Source organism: Melanotaenia boesemani, chromosome 16 (assembly GCF_017639745.1).
Source record: "Melanotaenia boesemani isolate fMelBoe1 chromosome 16, fMelBoe1.pri, whole genome shotgun sequence".
NCBI lineage: Eukaryota > Metazoa > Chordata > Actinopteri > Atheriniformes > Melanotaeniidae > Melanotaenia > Melanotaenia boesemani.
The window spans coordinates 11737618-11755228 of NC_055697.1; the positions used below are offsets into that span (position 1 = coordinate 11737618).

A 17611-nucleotide genomic window follows, 5' to 3' on the forward strand; every position below is an offset into this window, starting at 1 on the left:
CAGCTGCTGGTTCAGGGTTTCTCAATTCAGTAGTACTGCCAGTCTGACAACCTGTCAGCAGAGAAAAGTTTGAACTCACAGTACTTATGGACTGAAATTTCTTCTTGGTTTTTAGTAAAAACAGAGCAGTCCTGCTTCATTTAAAGAACACTTTATACATACGTGCAGCGAGGCTTAATGGAATGAAGATGTAAAAGGTCACAATTGTGTAGACAAGTAACTGACAGAATGTAATCTGCAGCATAAATGTGAAATCTGATGTAGAAGCAGGGAAATGACAGTATACTGTCGGCTACCATCTCACGCTGCAGCTGAGTCAAGGACAGTTCAGTGTTTCCAGATGTTATTGTGCTGCTCTTGTCTAGCTACTTTACAGCCTGCACATTTCTTCTGCTTCTTCTGGGTATGTTTGAGTAGATTTAGGATAGTTTCTCCACATTTTATGCTGCCACTACAAGTTTGGACTGAATGAAATTTTGAAATGCTTTTATTGGAGCAGTAAATAAAAAGTGATGGAAATCCTGTTTGAGTTTCGGAAAATAATTTATTAACATGTATCACACACACTTTATGAACACGGGTTAGACCAAAAAATACAAAAATACTCTCAATCTTCCCTTGTGCTTCAAGTATTGGTTCAAGTGAAATGGAAACAGTCTTCAGAGTCTGTCACACCAGTACTCTGATGTTTCAATGTGCGATGGCATATCAATGTGGAAGATCTGCGGAGGGGTCTGAGGAAGACTGTTAACTCCTGAGTCGCTGTCATGATTGGATTGGTTCAACTCCCTTGCTTTGTATTTCACCTCCAGGCTTTGGACAGGAAGTGACGCAGGTGGTGGTGGGGTCTCGGACTTTGGTTTGAGGTCTTTAAAGTGCTGCAGACGCACCACTTCCCTGCTCTTTTTTGCACATGGCAGCAAAACAGAGATGTCCTTGCGGAATTTGGAGCTCATGCCAAAGTATATGAGCGGGTTGTAAAAGCTGGCGGACTTGGCAAAGAGACGAGTGATGATGCTGGTTGTGCTTGGCACATGGAAGCCCCAGGCTGACCACATTGATACCACTGCATATGGTGACCAGGCCATGATGAAAGCAGTGCAGATTACAATAGAAATCTAGAAAGGGGGCATGAGGACACAAATGTCAAGACTGGAGCAATGTGTGGGGAGGTTTATTTCTCAGAGGGAAGTTTTAAATAGTTTTGACAAGTTTGATTGGTCAACAACTCAAATCTCAATTATAAAAAGCTCAGAAATAAACTGAAATCATTCAGCTTTTGGCCTACCCTTGTGACGTCTCTCTCCACCTTCCTTTGGCGAGCTGAGAGAAAACCATCAGCCGACATGGCATTCGTGGTTTTCACTGTGTTGATAATAGAGATGTAGGAGAACAGCATGATCATCACAGGGATGAAAAAGCAGAAGATAAGGATGGAGATGATGTATGATTTGTAAATTGTGGAGTAATTGGCTTTGGACCAGTCCACTTCACAGGTGCCATAACCTCGATCTAAGAAACATAAGAAACAGAGGTCAGATTGTGGCTCAGAGTTTATATTTATCTAGTTAAGTAGATATTTTAAACAAACCTGTGTAGCTGCCCCATCCAAGTAATGGAGCAACAGACCAAAACAATGCTCCTGCCCAAATGAAGATCAATGAAATTGCTATTGTGTTGATGCTGAAGCAGCGAGCTGAACAAACACACAACAAGGGAAAGCAATGTTAGTGTAATATAATATTATGGAACAATTTGTGGGATGGTTGAATGTGAGGACTTTGGCAAATATGACAGAAAGTGAGAGGCTCTAAAAGATGCAAAATTCTTGACTTGTTATGAATGTCAATATTTTGTGACATTTGCAGAACAAAGGAGTCTTTTCTTATATTAACAGCCTTTGCAAACATCTGCAGTTGAAAAGGACTTCTGTTTACAAAGTACACATAGTTTTGTTTTCAGGCTAAGCAGCTCTCAGATACCATCTGTCAGCATCCAGTACTACTCTTCTAAGCAGGTTACGATAGACAATGAACACTATACTGACAATGCGTAGCGCTGTTGTTGCTATTGGATACTTATCAACACATTTTACTGGTCTCACTCACATTTATTTTGCACTTTGAATTGTTTGAATTCCCTTGTCAGCTCCATATCAGATGTTTGTAACAACTGTACTCGAGCATGAAATAAAGCTGGTAAACCCCACACTCACCACAAGTGCTCAAAGTTTACCCACCAGTGTTAAAAAACCCCTTACAGGTTCATAAAGATTGCATTTTATGAAAACAACCACAAAAACAGTAAAAATCAGAAGCAGTTGCTCAACCTAATTTCCATGTAATTAAGGCATTCTTCTGCATCAGTTACAGCCCCAAAAAAGAAAATGTCACCTCAAACTGACTTAATAACATGTTGGAGAAATATAAATGGAATCGCTGCAGACAAGTGGTAGTTATTTCCACAGCTGAAGTCAGTATTTAGGTTTCATTAGCTGAAAAACACAATTTTCTGTCAAATAAGACCTGCTGGAATGTAAGGGAGGCAGCCACGCTGGTATGAAGCTTTCTTTGTTGTTCCTCACTTGAATTCAGTTGGTTCTGACCTTTGTGCGGGTGGCATCCCTTGATGTATCTGGTGACGCTGATAACGGTCAGGGTGTTGATGCTTACAAGGCCGAAGAGCAGTGTGAGGAAGCCATCCATCTAAAAAAAAGACAGAAAGAGGTGACTGATGGCACATCAAATTGCCTCTCCTTCCTGCATCACCTTGGAGTAAAAACAAAGCCTCAAGGCATAAATCTGATGAATTTCTTTTGCTTTAAATTTTATTCGATGGAGATGTTACAGCTGAGGAGCTCCTACAGTCTTTTGACCAATATTTTCCAGACTCCAGTCTCTGATGTGGGCTTCAGGCTATTAAACTTACAGGATTAGCAAAGGGTAATTAAAATGGAAACTTCTCTTAGATTTTCACTTGATGTGTTGAAATAAAAACACTGAAATAAATGCCTAGTCTATAGCAGTCCTTTTGACAGTCCATTTTTTAGTACTGATTATCTCCTAATCACGGCTCCTCTTAAGTGGAATTATGTTACTATGTTTCAGTTCAGCTCCAACTGTGCAAGACTCAGCACCCTGCTGGGTCACTTCCAGGTGACACGGCTCATTTAAGGTCTCGATGACTTTCGTGATCTTCCTTAGTGCTAATCCTATCAATGTCAATCATCACGTTTTTCACACTCACATTTGGCAGGTTAAGGAACTACTAGCATTGAGACGGGTAAGATTTTCATTCAGAGATGATTTTTGTACATTTTTCTGTTTATATAAAAACTTACAACCAGATAGTGACTTCTTAAGATTGTGTGATTTGATCTTCCAAACACATTTTACAGTGTGGTATTTTAGCTAAAGTTCTGTTTTAGTGTACAAGATTAAATGGTAAAGATATATTTTGGATAGCAGGTATTGGAAAATGAACTATTTACAAACAAAGTGTTAGAATGCATGTTGTTCCCATTAGGTACAATCACCGACTCCCAGGGAGCAAAACACAGGGACTTGACCTAGCTTGAAACTGTTCATGCCTCATCACGCTCCATGCAGTAATCTGCTTCTCACATGCCAGCCTCCTTCACCTTTCCATTCCTTCCTTGTTCTCCTTCTTTCACTTCTTACTTGCCTTGCTTTCCTTATTTACCTCTGACACTCCTCTTGACCCACCTCTTAGAGGAAGGGAAAGTTAAGAGCGACAGAGTTCACCTGACAGACATCTCAGAATTTGGAGTTTACACTTTAATTATTGAAAATGTTCTGGTTACACCAGCTTGTTTTTGTATGATTCCTTAGAGTTTACTCATTCCCTGCACGGATATCTCTGTTTCTACCAAAGCTAGCCTTGAGCAAGACAAACACACTGGATGAATTCCAAGCTAAACTATGACAACTATTTCATTTCAGGCTAAGCTTGTGAGAAGGAAAAATATACATGAGAGAATGGGAACTTCAGAACTGATATCCAACAACTACTTTTTTTTTTTTTATTATTTAGTTTTTTTTTTTTACAAGCTTCTTGCCCACATAAAGCAACTTGAAAGCACATGATTAAAATTCACCCCCAAAATCCACCCTGGATCTCTTAGTTGTTCTCCATTTGGTTGTTGACATGGTGCTAGAAGAGTTTCACCCATTTAAAGCCCTCCATTATTGTAATCTCATTACAGATTTAACCTCCAGCACACATGGTTACTAGCATAATCCCTGGCACATATACACAGTCACACGCATACTCACTTCTAAATGAGACTTTTACAGATTCTATTAATGTACTTCATTGATTGAGACTGCCTAAAGAAAGAAAATTCACACTAATACAATATTTACAGCTCTGCACAAACCATACAAACCAGTTATTTATTAGCACAGCATTTTGTAGCATGGTTTAGGATGTGGTGGGGAAATACATGGATGTGTGAGAGAATATGTATTGAAATCTTTCAAATCAAGTCTTGCCTTGGTCTAGCTTCATAAGTTTTACCTGGCAGGTCCAGATCCAGGTGATTAAATACCCATCATCCTTTAAGAAATTGAATATTTCCAGGATTCCTCGAGAGTAGCCAAACACTGAGATGCTGGCATCAGAAATGGCAAGATTTAAAGTGAAAAAATCTGTTGGTTGGAGTGAGACCCGGTGCTTGTACAGGACAAATATCACTAAACTGTTTCCAAACCATGACAGCCATCCTGCATAGAGAGAAACACACAGCTTCATTAGCAATAGTTGGTGTAGAATCATAGCAGACTTTGTATTGTGTGGTATGTTAAGCACTATACTGCCAACTCACTGTAAAATAAGTGTAGTGGTTGAGTTACACACAGCCAGGTATACTGTACTTTAGCTGGTGTCGTTTATTTGAAGTGAAAATATTCAAATTCAGATTATATTGAGTGTTGAAATGTGCAGAGGAGAGGATTAGACTAGTGATACGTACGACGGAGTATTATAGGTGGTTACATTAAGGATCGTAGTTCTTGACCTGATTCCTAAAGTAGTAGTGGGGAGAACTGAAGAAGTTCAGACTTAAATAAATTTGGTCTGTAGTTGGATAACAGCATTGCTAAGCTGAAAGAAGCCCATGACTTTTTATATCTCTGCTTCTGTGTTACACAAACTCCACCTACTGTGTTAGTTGGCAGCTAGTTAGTTGACCAACAGCTTTACAAACATGGCCAACAGTTAGTTTTGTTCTCGGCACTTCACCAACTGATTCTTTCATGGTAACATATCAGAAAGTTTAAATCTGATAGTTTAAAATGAATTTAGCCACTGCTCTGTTTACTACAAAGTTAACACTTTATAAAACGGTATTGTATGATGGTTGACTTACCCAGCACTAACAGGTAGACTCCGATGATGGTTTCACCTTGTTCAGACAGAGGAGGGTCTGTGTACAGGGTACTGAGGTTATTATTCCTCCATGGGATAGTCACCACCTTCAGAGGAAAGGCCTTCAGAGTTATTTCCATGGCCTAAACTTCGATGCCTCGGCATGAATTTGTCCTGTCTTCACAACAGCTTTGCTCTCTTCTGCTTTCAGGAGACACTGCAGACTTAAACCAGTATGGGGATGACTGGTCAGTTCATTTTAAATCCAGCTTAGTCACTAATGCCTGACCGTTCACTGTTCAAATGACTGCAGCTGTAATCCTATCTATTTCTTAACAACTTAGCAGACAGAGATTTTGGGTAGAAATCCTACCCAACAGAGACATGTCTCATCAGCGAGTCCACTGATTGTAAGTGGGGTCTCATTTAGCTTAAATTAGACAGAGTCTTGAGTGTAATCTCATACAAAGACTCTCTGCAGCAACAATGCTGAACAAATTACTCAAATCCCAATCTGTCTACTCTGAATTTGCTTTTAGTGGTTTATAATTAATTTAGCTGCTGAAGCTGACTAGAGCTTCATTATTGGATGTTGAGTTAAACAATATGAAGATAAACGTTACACAAGTTACAGAGCCTGTATGTAATCTGAAATACAGATAAAAATGTTTTTTTCCGCTGAAAAAGTCAGTTTATTTATTTATTTTGAACAAAAGACAAGATATATAAAATAAATCGTTACATCTTTCAAATGCTGAAACGTACAAAAATAATAAAATCAAAAGAAGAAATCATTACATGTCTGAAAAGGAGTAGACAGAAGCAAAAACTTTCCAAGTTCGACCCTTTATTGATCTAATCAATCGTTTAAATTGATCTTTTACCCAGTAGTCTGACTCACTCACTCCATTTCTTGCTCATCCACATTCTCCTCCACTCACCTGCTCACCAGTCCACAGTTTAAATAATAGAAAGATGGAGGCAGATGTGCATATCCCAAAAAGAGTATCAGAAGATGACAGAAAAACAAACAAAAACACAACAACAAATGTATAAGGAACAATATGTCCAACATGGTGCTCTACTTCTTCAAGGTTATACTTTCAGATTTTTTTTTAAATATTTTTCTCAAGTTGTGTGACGATTTTACTTAATTTAATCATTTTGTCTAAGCTGTTCCATAAAGTCACCCCACAGACAGAAATATATACTAATAGGTGTAATTCGAATGAGGAACCACAAAGGGTGTGTAATCAATAAACAGAAGGCAAAATGTAATGTGTTGCATGATGCAGCACTGTGTTTGCAAGATGAATTTAGCTTTTGTTTCCTAAGGAAGTGCTTGCCAGTTTAGTTGTTGTTTGATGCTTTGTGTCAAGACTTAACAATAACATTGACACCATTCATCATGAGTTTATGATGAACTCAAAGATGCACCACAGTTACATAAAAACTGGAAAGAGGGAAACATCTGGCTATGTGAGAGAAATTCTGTCTCTACCTCTAGTCTGTAGGTCTTAGGTCAAGAATTAGAGCAAAGATTCTTTCTGTTTCCTGAAATGGTCTTTTCTTATCTATGCTTCAACGCCCTTAGGGCAGACTTTAGAGAAAAGTTGTGTAATTTCTTCAGGGACATGATTCTGTTATGTGATGTATGAAAAGGTAAAAAAAAAACTCTGGATCAGCTAAGATGTGGGGATCTGTCGACACTGCTGGAAGTGAATAGTATGAGCATTGAAGTAACATGGATAACGTGCATCTTTTAATCTTTTATCTCCTTGATGAAATGTTACAAATACTCAAAAGATGTAAATCTTTAAATCTTTCTTTTAAGCTTCCTTCATTCAAATAATTTAGTTTATTTCCTTTAAAGATTTCCCAGCACAAATGGAAAATATTATCTTACAAAGATTCTACCAGTACATCTAAAGTTTATTTATAATAGATTATACCTGATTTCTGAAGGGGTAAAACATCAAATTGTGTATGCTGTGTTAGCAGCTACAATTCTGTTTGCAAAGATCTTTATTAGCAGCTTAGCTGTTTCCAGCCTGCTTGCTAAGCTAAGCTAGCCACTGACATCGGCTTCATATTAACAGATTAAACTTGTAATAATCTTATCTTCTAAATTTGGTAGTAAGAAATGGCACATTGCCTGTATTTCTAACTATTCCTTTAAAGTAGATGAAGCTGACCAATTTGTCTTTCACCTAAAGCATGTTGCAAAATGCTCTTCTGCTTGTGACCCTAAATGTGAATAAGAACAATGTATAAATGAATAAATAGCTGAATAATTGACATGACGCAACGTTTTATGAATTTGTCGCTATCAAATACTTTTTAAATACCAAAATCATGAATAGGGTACTTTATTTGGGCAAATCCATTTGAATTCCTATGGTGCTCAAAAGTTCAGAGTACCACACGCCATTTAAAAATTTAGAACTATGTCTGAAATTCAATAATTGAAACCCAGAGGCTTAAATAGGGCAGTTCAGGGGCCACTTTCACTCAGCAGTCAACAGGTCAACTTGAAAGTTGTCTTGTTCCTTCTTAATTAAGCCCAAACAGGCATGTGTCATGGGTCATCTGGTATAGTAGGACTGCCATTTTTAGGGTTAACAAGGTTTTGCTGATGGAGAGGATAATGGTGTATTCCCACTGACCTGCTGACACTCACGGGTCAATACATCGACCCTGATCTGGCTTCTGGATGGTCCAGAACATTTATGTTGCTAACAAAGTCAAACCTTTTTAAGGAGATTTGAAAAGCTTGCCATGTGTGACTTTGATCCCGAATGACAGTTTCAAATTTGTTTTCCCTTTTCTACCTTCAACAGAGACGTCCAGGTGTCACAGTGCATCAGGTTGGTGGATTGTTTGTTTTGCCTCAAGTCATTACTGTTTTATATCTGTAGCCCCTCAGATGTGTGAGGTCACTAATCCTCTCAACCCAAAGCCCAAGGATAGTTTAAATTAAAAACACAAAAGAAAAGACTAAAAAGAAGAGTTTAAATTTCAACTAGCTGTCCATACCCTCTCTGTGCTTCAGGGCTGCTTTACTGGACACAGATTTTTCCACTAAAAAGATAAGCAAGTTTTCTCAGGATTTTTGCATGGTTAAGTATTCCTTTATATCATAACTTGGCAGTCCCCCCTTGGGTAAAGTGAGTACCCCTCCCTTGTGACTGGCTTACATAACTTACCTGCTAAAACCAACAGCCTCCGGATCAGAAACAGCAAACAGGACAGATTGCCTGAATAAATGTTTGCACGTGATTCAGAGCCAAAGAACTTGAGCCACAAAAACCAATCCGTATTGCTCTTAGTCTCCACACAGAGCCTTTTTCACTTGCTTTTAAAGGCATAATGAACCATTGGTGTATTCTGTATCTGTGGAGCTTATCATTAAGTTTATAACAAACTGTTTCAAACAACACTGCAGCCTTTTTCTTCTGAAAATTAAACAGCAGGCCAGACTGAGTTGTTAGGGGTAGTGAAATGGGGAAAACAGTCTGGTCATTGTGCCTGTAATAAAGTCATTGCATGAAGGGCTGCACCATGAATATTTTTCTAACTCATGCACAAATAGTTATATCTGTATTTCACCCAGATTAGATCGGTGTGAACTTATCTGCACCCTTGTGGATTTTGCAGTTCTAATCTGTCCATCCATGTGAAAAGTGTTTATTTAGAAGCACTGTTACTTTCAACCAGGTAACATTTTGTGTGAAAGAAATCATAGACACATCTCCTTTAAACAAATATTTGTCTCTGATTTTCTCTATAAGAGCTCTAAAACCTTGCATCTTTATATAGTTGTGACTTACAAGGAGTATGAAAAAATGTATTTCTGCACATATCACGCACAGACTGAGCTTAAAACATGACAGACAGACCATTTACCCTTTGGACCCTTTATACAAGCAGTCCCTGTGTCTCGTTAAGTGACAGAGAGTCCTGCGTTGGTTTCTTGACCTGGTCTATGTCCTCTGTGAAGAGAGACTTTGTTGCCCTCAGACAGACTCGTACCCCTTAACACACACTTTCACAATAGCATATGTGTCTGTGATATTCCATTTGGAAAATTGTGAGCTTTTAAGCTCACATCTCAGACTCTGCTTGAGACGGAGTAATCATCATGAGCCTAATGATACAGTGGCCCACTGTGCTGTGATCACCTAGCCTCACATATATACGCGTGCCAAAGCATACAGGAGAGAGTTAGGCTAATCTTGACCTGTTAACACTTATGCCACTGCTTTGTGCTTAGCTTAGAAAACCTCATATAAAATAGTATAACTATGCAGTTTTTTCAAAGCAGGACACAAATGTCTACACAACTGTGGAATGACTGAAGATCTTGCCTTCACACACTTGTCTCATGTCAGCTGTTGACAGATGTTTTGTTATACTTAGCACCTGTTGAATGCAGGGTTTTCCTTGGCCTTTGACCTCTTCACTTAGAAGCAGTGTAATCTCAGTAGCAGCTGTCCTTTACATGACATGCACTGATCGCTTGTTGCCAGACCGTCTAATCTCCTCACTTTCACTGTTGCCAGTCTTAATCACTGTAGGCATCATGACATAATACCTAACACTGTCTGGTAAGAAGGTTGCTGCACGATGCCTGCCACAATCATTATCACATTATTCACTTCAACCAGAACCCATACCACAGAGGCTTCACAGCACCTCTGTGCTGCCTACGCAGGGATTACTGCAGAGCTGAAGCTGTGTCATGTGACATCCTCTGGTTGAAGCCATAAATGAGTGAAGACTGGGTTCAGTGTTGGCTGCTGGACAGGTGACAGTTTGGGTCAGAGGTTCATTTTCCCTTTGGCTCGGTCTCGAAAGCATTGAGGCATCTGGCAGCAGCAACAGCAGCCCTTCCCTCCACATCCTGAGGACCAGCAGAGCTGCTCTGTTGAAGCCAGAAGAGGAAAACAAGGTGCATACTGTGAGCTATATGCACACCAAGGGGAGAGGTTCAGGTTACCCCCTCGGTAGGTGTGCCACCACAGAGAACTTCACTGTAAACGGAGGAAGAGTGGAGGAGGGGGGCTGTGGTGTAATTGTAAGCTCACAAAAGTATTTTAATCAATAACACTGGCCCAGCATCTGTTAGTAAGATTCCCCAAACAAGCTGAGGTGGAGTGTGTCTCAGAGTATTTCTGTAAGTCATATGGAAACGTTCCACACACTCTTGAAGTGCCAGATGCTCTCCCACTGACATCAGAGCACATTGGATTTGGCAGAGCACACATTAGATCACACACACTTGATTATACTTTATATGATACGTCAAAGCTCAGTCAGAGTTGTAGGAATAAAGTCATCACCTCTCTGCCTTTTCTAAATGGAAGTGATTAGTGAGAGTAAAACCTTCCTTTGATAAGGAGAAGGGGCAGGAGGTTTACAGTTACTTTTGCAGGGGTCCTGCTTAAAGTACAAAGAATTTTGTTTTTGAGAAGTCAGAATGATGCAAATTGTTGCCAGACCACATACTGTAAAACATGTTGGCCAACACTATCAGCTAACATGCTGTTGGAAATGTCTTCATATTACTCTGTCACAAACTTGAAGTTTACCTTTGATCTTTTCTGCATTAGCAACACCATAAAATACCATACTGTGATATAAGGACTTATCCAAATGATGTCAGTCTGGACCGCACATCTCCTAAAATCTCCCAGTAAAACGCTATCAACTGTGATGTAGACTGGATGAACACTGACTAAGAAAAAACAGTTTCATTTGAAAAGTGTCATAACCAAAGCGTACCCTGATTCTTACCTGATGATTCTGTATGATGATTTCTTATTAAATGAAGAACTTGTCTCACTTGTGTTTCAAATACTAGACTGACTTCAAAACAGTGGTACAGAAGACAAATGGAAGCGAGTGCCACTAATCAAATCAAATCAAATCAAATCAAATCAAATCAAATCAAATCAAATCAAATCAAATCAAACTTTATTTATAAAGCACTTTTCATACCACGTATGTATACACAAACACCAAGCAGCCCATCGTGAAATAAAATGATATAAAATAAATTAAGATCAAATTAAGAGCAAATAAAACTTGGTTAAAAGCTAAGCTAAAAAGGTAAGTCTTAAGCCTCTTTTTAAAAACCTCAACGGTCTCTGCAGCCCTGAGGCTACGAGTGCAGTATTAGTTTTGAAAAATGATCATTTAAGCTAGTATGTAAAAGTGTAATGCTGACAGTTGCTCTAATGAGATCATTTCTCTTTCTTTCAGAGATTTAGTAAATTTGTCAATTGGTTGTAATCCAGAAATATGTACAGGACATATACTGGCAGGTGATAAATGAGAGTGATGTACAGATGTTGACAGTGCACCGGCTTTTAGAGGAACAAACTCTTAAAAGTCACTTCAGCTACTCTTTCCAACCCATTTCCATATGTGAGGTTCTGAGGCCTGCTCCCACTAAAGAGAAGAGCTTTCCTGACCACCTGGACAACATACCAGACAGTCAGTCCTTACAGTGACTCACTTAAGTGTTTCAACACCCAGCTGTGGGACACCTGACAAGATTTGGAGATTTCACTAACAATAACAGGTGGTGTTGTATTGTTGGTTAAAGTGGGTGCATTTGATAGAAAAGCTGATTCCAGTAGGAGAAATGCATGTCCTAATCTTGTATTTACATATACTGTCAAGCTGTTTTTCAATAAACTTTTAAAAATTTATTGATACAAAACACAGACAGTTTAAATTAAAGTGAAGAGTTACTGCACATAAAAATCCGAACCATCATAAATCTGTGGTGAAAGCAGAGTGAGTAAGAGCACAATAAATCTACTTATTCTTTGAGGTTTGCAGTGGCATATGTCACATAAATAAAATGCATCCTTCACCATGGCGGCTCATTTATTAATCTGGTCACAGCTAGTAATTTAATCTTTTCCTCAGCTCTATGTGAAAACATGCCAGTAGCATGAAGACATGGGGGGATTTGATACAAACAGAAACCAGAAAGTTGAGCAGTACGTTAAAACCAGGAAAAAAAAAAAGATTTTATATGTTTGGAAAAATAAAAGTTGCTTGTGCAGAAAAAACAAATGTCATGGAAGAACATAATGATTTGGTTGGAGTCTCTGGCTGCTTGGTTAATTTATGCCCTCTGGTCACTGTCTCTGGCTCACCTTTTGGTCTCCAACTCCTGAGGGGAAAAATCTGGCTTATTAGCAGCTGTTAAATGCCCCATTATGTTCATGAGCTACGTAATAATTATGTCTGTCTGCTGTTTTGTGTGGAGCAGGTGTTTAGGCACATTGAAGTGGTAAGAAAGCGAGTGAAACTGGTGGAAAAAAACCATTATGATAGACAAACAATCCTAAAAGATGCAGTAATACCAGACTCACTAGAGTCAGGTTATAATTCTCGGTAGGTTTATATGACACAATTTTCCTTCATCCATGTTTACTTAGGCTCTGCCTTTTTTTATATACACCTTAAATTATTGTATTGACTCCTGTGGTTCCCAGGCTGGGATGATGTTGCAGTATGAGGCCAGTTATCAGCAGTAGCACAGGGTACATTACAGAAGTGAGTTTACACCTTACTTTTGCTTTAATTATACAGTGATTACACAGGATGCTGCAGTGGTGCTTATTAAATCTGTTACTCTTAACCGCATGCTAGCTGCTCTATTATATATCAAATTCACAATCTTGAACATTTAATTATACTGCAGTCATTTACCAGCTCAGGTCTTCTCCCTGTTTCATGTCAGTGAAATGGCATCACTTTGAAAATAGTCTATGGATGCAACTTTTCATTGACTTAACCCTCTAAGACAGCAATGTGTGAGAACAGATTTCTTTGTAATGCCTGCAGAGTTTCTTGGAAAATCACAGCAGAAGTTGACATGATACATTTCCAAAACATCATTCCCAGAATAACAAAATTCCCTGTGCCTTGGTCTGCAGTTGCAGTTCTTGGTCCTGAGCTTTGGATAAGGAAACCTCTGTTTTTACAGCTCGTGTGACAGTCTGGCTCCCAGACTGAGTGCTTTTAGACAAGTTGAGCTTTAAGGCTCAGGCTAAATGATAGAAATCAATCCAGCAGTGTGACTGTCTATCAAAGCAGCCAGCCCTGGTAAAAGAGAGTTGTTTGCAGCAGTGCTGCCACAAATAAACATTTACATGTAAAAAAAAAAAAAAAAAAAGAAACTTGGATTTTACAAGGGGATTATTCTCAAATACTGCCTCAAAGTGACTCAAAATACAACAAAATAAAGAAAATAAAGACCTACAAAAGCCTCAACATGTTAGATGTGTGTTGTGTGTCATGCTGTAAGATAGGCTGACATATTGTAGGACAAAGAGATAAAAGTGCTCCAGCTCTCTTTCTGGGCGCATGGCCAAGACCTTCTGCTTTGAGACTTCCTGATGAAACTAAGTCTCACCATAGCTTAATATCACCAGGATATCTTTGACAGATTTTGATGTCTTGCACAAATGGACAGTAAAGTTAGATGATGCATAAATCAACTGCAAAAAACAAACATGATATTTTGCTCATGGAGTTTATTAAGCAAACTTTCTTGGACTGAAGTTGTTTTATATATGATTTCATATTTACCATTGTGCTTTGAATGTTTTATAAAAATGCTAAAGAGGGTTTATGTTGGCCAAACCAAAATGTTCAAATCTACAAAAATTGCAATTTTACAATCTGTCTATCTCTTTGGGCCTTTTGTTAAAGCCTGAAGGAATGAGAGATTTATCTGTGCTCCCAACTCCTGTAATACCTGCCAAAGTACATCATATTCAAAATGCCAACATTTAATCTGCACATACCTATTTATTGCTTAAGATGTTGTTTCATCAAGCAGAAAAATTGATTTAGTGATTTGCCCTCCATGAGGTTGATGTTTGTGTGATTGGCTTATTTGGTGAAGACATTAAGTGACTAATGGAATGTTTTCCGGCTCATCTACAGTGTTAAAATTAATGCATCAGCTTAAACATAGTAAGAATAATATAGCCATTACATGTGGTTAATCCTCAGGTCTTTAGGAGTGCTTCAAATTAACCTGAAAGTGTGATGGAACTGATGCTCAGTGAACGTAGCCTGGATCAGAGGTGGAGTGGAACCATCGCTCCTGTCCTCACATGAAATTCCTGAGGGAGGGACAAGAAAGCCCGAAAAAGGGTGGATAAGGTGAAAGACAAGGAAAGACCAAAAGACAGAGGATTATCTTCTGAAAATCTTTAGTCCTCACAGCACTTTCACTTTTCATCAAGTGTTTTGGCTGCACACGAGTTGAAGGAATGCACCGAAGGGCAGCCTGCAGTTCACTCTGACACTGCACCATTCAGCTTCGCTCCCCTGTGTCAAGCCCGCGTCTTAACTTGTCCGCCTCAGTCTAATATGCATCCTAAGCATCACTTGATGGATGTTATTTGTCCTCCAAAGGAAAAAAGGAAGATTCTCCTGCATTATACTAAAGGCTTTGTTAACCTCTATACAAATCTGGGACGCTTTGCCTTGAAGGCCATCTGCATGTGTTACTGAAAATAGATCATTTTAGAGATGTGTTGACAAGCTGATGTCAAGTCCAATACATCTGTTTCTGGGAAGTCAAAGGCGAGGGAGTGGTTCCTGAGGTTACTGAGATTAATGGCTTTGCAGGTCATGTGCAGGCATGACGGAGAGTTTGCCCCTTCCATCCATCTTAATGTTTTGCAGCTTTTACAGACTGCCGTGGGAATGAAAATACATGAGCTTCACTTTAGTCATGTCTAACTGAAGCATGCAGGTAGATAAATTCACTCTTGCAGAATAAAAAAAAAGAAATTTTTTGAGAAAACATGGATTCCCCTCAACACAAATGCCTCAAAATTAGGTAGTAACACTGTCTTCTTACAGCCTCTCTGCAAAAGGTATTTGGGCTGAGCGTGCTGCAGCCCTGGTTTGAATATGGGCTTCTGGTTGCCTCCTGCAGTCCAAAAACAAGCAGTTTAGCTCAGCATGGATGGTCATTTGTCTCTTTGTGCCAACCCAGTGACTGTCTGGTAACTGTTGCCTCCCCAGTGTCAGCTGGGATGGGCTGCAGCTGCACGCAACCCTAAAGGCTAAGCAAGCATAGTTACAGAAATGGATAGATTGTAAGACTTGCAATTATTGGCCTTTTTACCATTCTATTGGTCTGCTGGAGTAACAGACATCATGTGGTAACGATAAATTCTTTACAAAAGTATATCATGCAGCAAAAAACAAACACCTCCTCCAAAGTCCTGATGAACTAGTAGCAAAATTCTCATTTTGTTTTTCCTTCTAAGACTTCTTGTTATGGGAAATGATGGAATTAAAACTGATTTCAATGCTCAGATTTCATGTATAAAAATTATTTAGCTTCAAAATTAATAATTTATTCAATCAAAGCACCTCATTGAAGTAAATTAAAATCTTTATTCTAAGCTAAGGTTTGTTTATTTAAGATGGTTGAGAATATTTCCAAAAATGTTAAAATATTTCACAATCAACTTCACATAGTTAGTAGTTGAATGAGGCAGACCTAGCACAAAGAGACCCATGTTCTTGAATGTACCAGGCTACTGTATTTATATCTACATATGGATACCTTTTTTTTTTTTTGGTAAGCACATACACCCACTGAAATACACACCCTAAATAACTAGTGAAAAAGAAAAATAAATTTCCTCATAAAAGACATGTCGCCATTGGATATAAGATTTGTCTTGGCTTCCAGCCTCCCATGAGAGAGAAAGATAACACTCTGAGGGTAAATGAAGTTATGTATTGGGCGTGCTGGCTGGTGGAACAGTAGCAACCAGTGCTGGAAAGTGGACACAACTCAGGCCTTGAAGGCTTTCCACTGTGTAAACCCAGAACCACATCCTTAAAGTTGGGGTGATAAAAAAGCCAAATCCTAAATCCTGATGGAAGTTCTCTTCTCTCCAGCTCAACAACTTACAGTAGGGTTTTTGCTTAATAACTCCACACCACAGCAACTCCTAGATGGAGAGACTGGTCATTTTTAACTAAATGGTTGTTGCAGGATTGACAGTTGACAAATGTGCAAACTTTTTAATTAACATCTCCACAAAGCATAAACAACTGTAACAACTTCGCTGCCTTTAAGTGGGACACGTGCTGTCACTTTAACACTTCCCATCCACACTCTGTTCCCACAATGGGCCACTTGAAGAAACAATCACCAAGTGTTTGTTCAGTCAGAGAGGTCCTCGCTATGTTGACTATTATTCTACACTCTACAGGGTGGGCTGTCTCACTGGAGGTATCAAATGATCACCTATTCTGTTTTCCCTTGAGTGGATGTAGTGGTCAAAGCATCAATGAACCACTGTGGAGGTGCATAACCAAAAAGGGAAGCTGTCAGTCAGGCTTAGACCACCTCAATAACACTCTATCTTCTTTGAGAATAAAAAGCATGTTGTGTGCATTTGATAACTGCTTTCTATTATGATTACAAGCTGAGAATGTAGCAGGGAGATTTTGACACCTGTAGGTTTTTATTTTCTTCACAGACATGCATGTTGAAAGGTGGGAAAATTACTAAAATGGCCCTGGAACTAGAATCTCATAAAGACAGTTTATTTACCGTATGGGACTGACTCAGGGGCGAGTAAACAAAAGAAGGTGATGACTAAACCCTAACCTCTAACACTCTTCATTCCTGTCTGGCGTCATGAAAGAAGCTCTTCAGTCATGATATTGTTAAAAAAAAAAAAACACTCCATCCAGCATCCATGCCTCGGGGAAAAGAGCGTAGGTGTGGTTGCAGCTCTAAGAGTGAGTGTTTTGCACTTTAATCTCTTTTGAAAAGAAAATTGAGGGAGGGAAAATTCTGAGGATGAGCTGAACGGACTTCACCATTTGCAGAAAATCTTTGCATTTGCAGCATGTATATAAAACTGCAGGATTAGACGATGCAGGTCTTGGGTTTCATAAACTACAGGCAGCACTGTCAGCTGACCTTTAGGAAATAGTTTGGACACTGGAATCGACTACAAGAACTTGCTCGATATGGACCAGCACTGCAACATCTGGTGACCCCTGTTCAAGTTAGGCCTTAAGCTGTGTTAATATATGGTGGACAGTTTTAGTGTCCTGTCAAAACAACTGCATTATGTAATGTCACTGAAGCACATACATGTATGTGCATGAACACACTGAGACAGTCTGATATACCTCATCCTGGCAA

General features: G+C 39.0%; 1 protein-coding gene across 1 annotated transcript; it reads right to left on the reverse strand.

Moving 5' to 3' along the window:
- Nucleotides 1–659: 659 nt before the first annotated feature.
- Nucleotides 660–5528, reverse strand: LOC121655799 (opsin-5-like). The gene is made up of 6 exons (XM_042010645.1): nt 5390–5528; nt 4540–4745; nt 2606–2705; nt 1592–1696; nt 1289–1512; nt 660–1118 (listed from the first exon to the last, which is right to left on the reverse strand). Exons 1-6 carry the CDS (start codon nt 5526–5528, stop codon nt 660–662), a joined length of 1233 nt encoding a protein of 410 aa, XP_041866579.1.
- Nucleotides 5529–17611: the final 12083 nt, after the last annotated feature.

What these genes read in the sequence shown, in the direction of transcription:
- LOC121655799 (XM_042010645.1), bottom strand. Translation starts at nt 5,528, where the DNA reads ATGGAAATAACTCTGAAGGCCTTTCCTCTGAAGGTGGTGACTATCCCA. An exon ending in AGTCTACCTGTTAGTGCTGG is followed by an intron (nt 4,746 to 5,389) that starts GTAAGTCAACCA and finishes CTCTCTATGCAG; the next exon opens with GATGGCTGTCATGGTTTGGA. An exon ending in TGGAGAGAGACGTCACAAGG is followed by an intron (nt 1,119 to 1,288) that starts GTAGGCCAAAAG and finishes CCCCCTTTCTAG; the next exon opens with ATTTCTATTGTAATCTGCAC.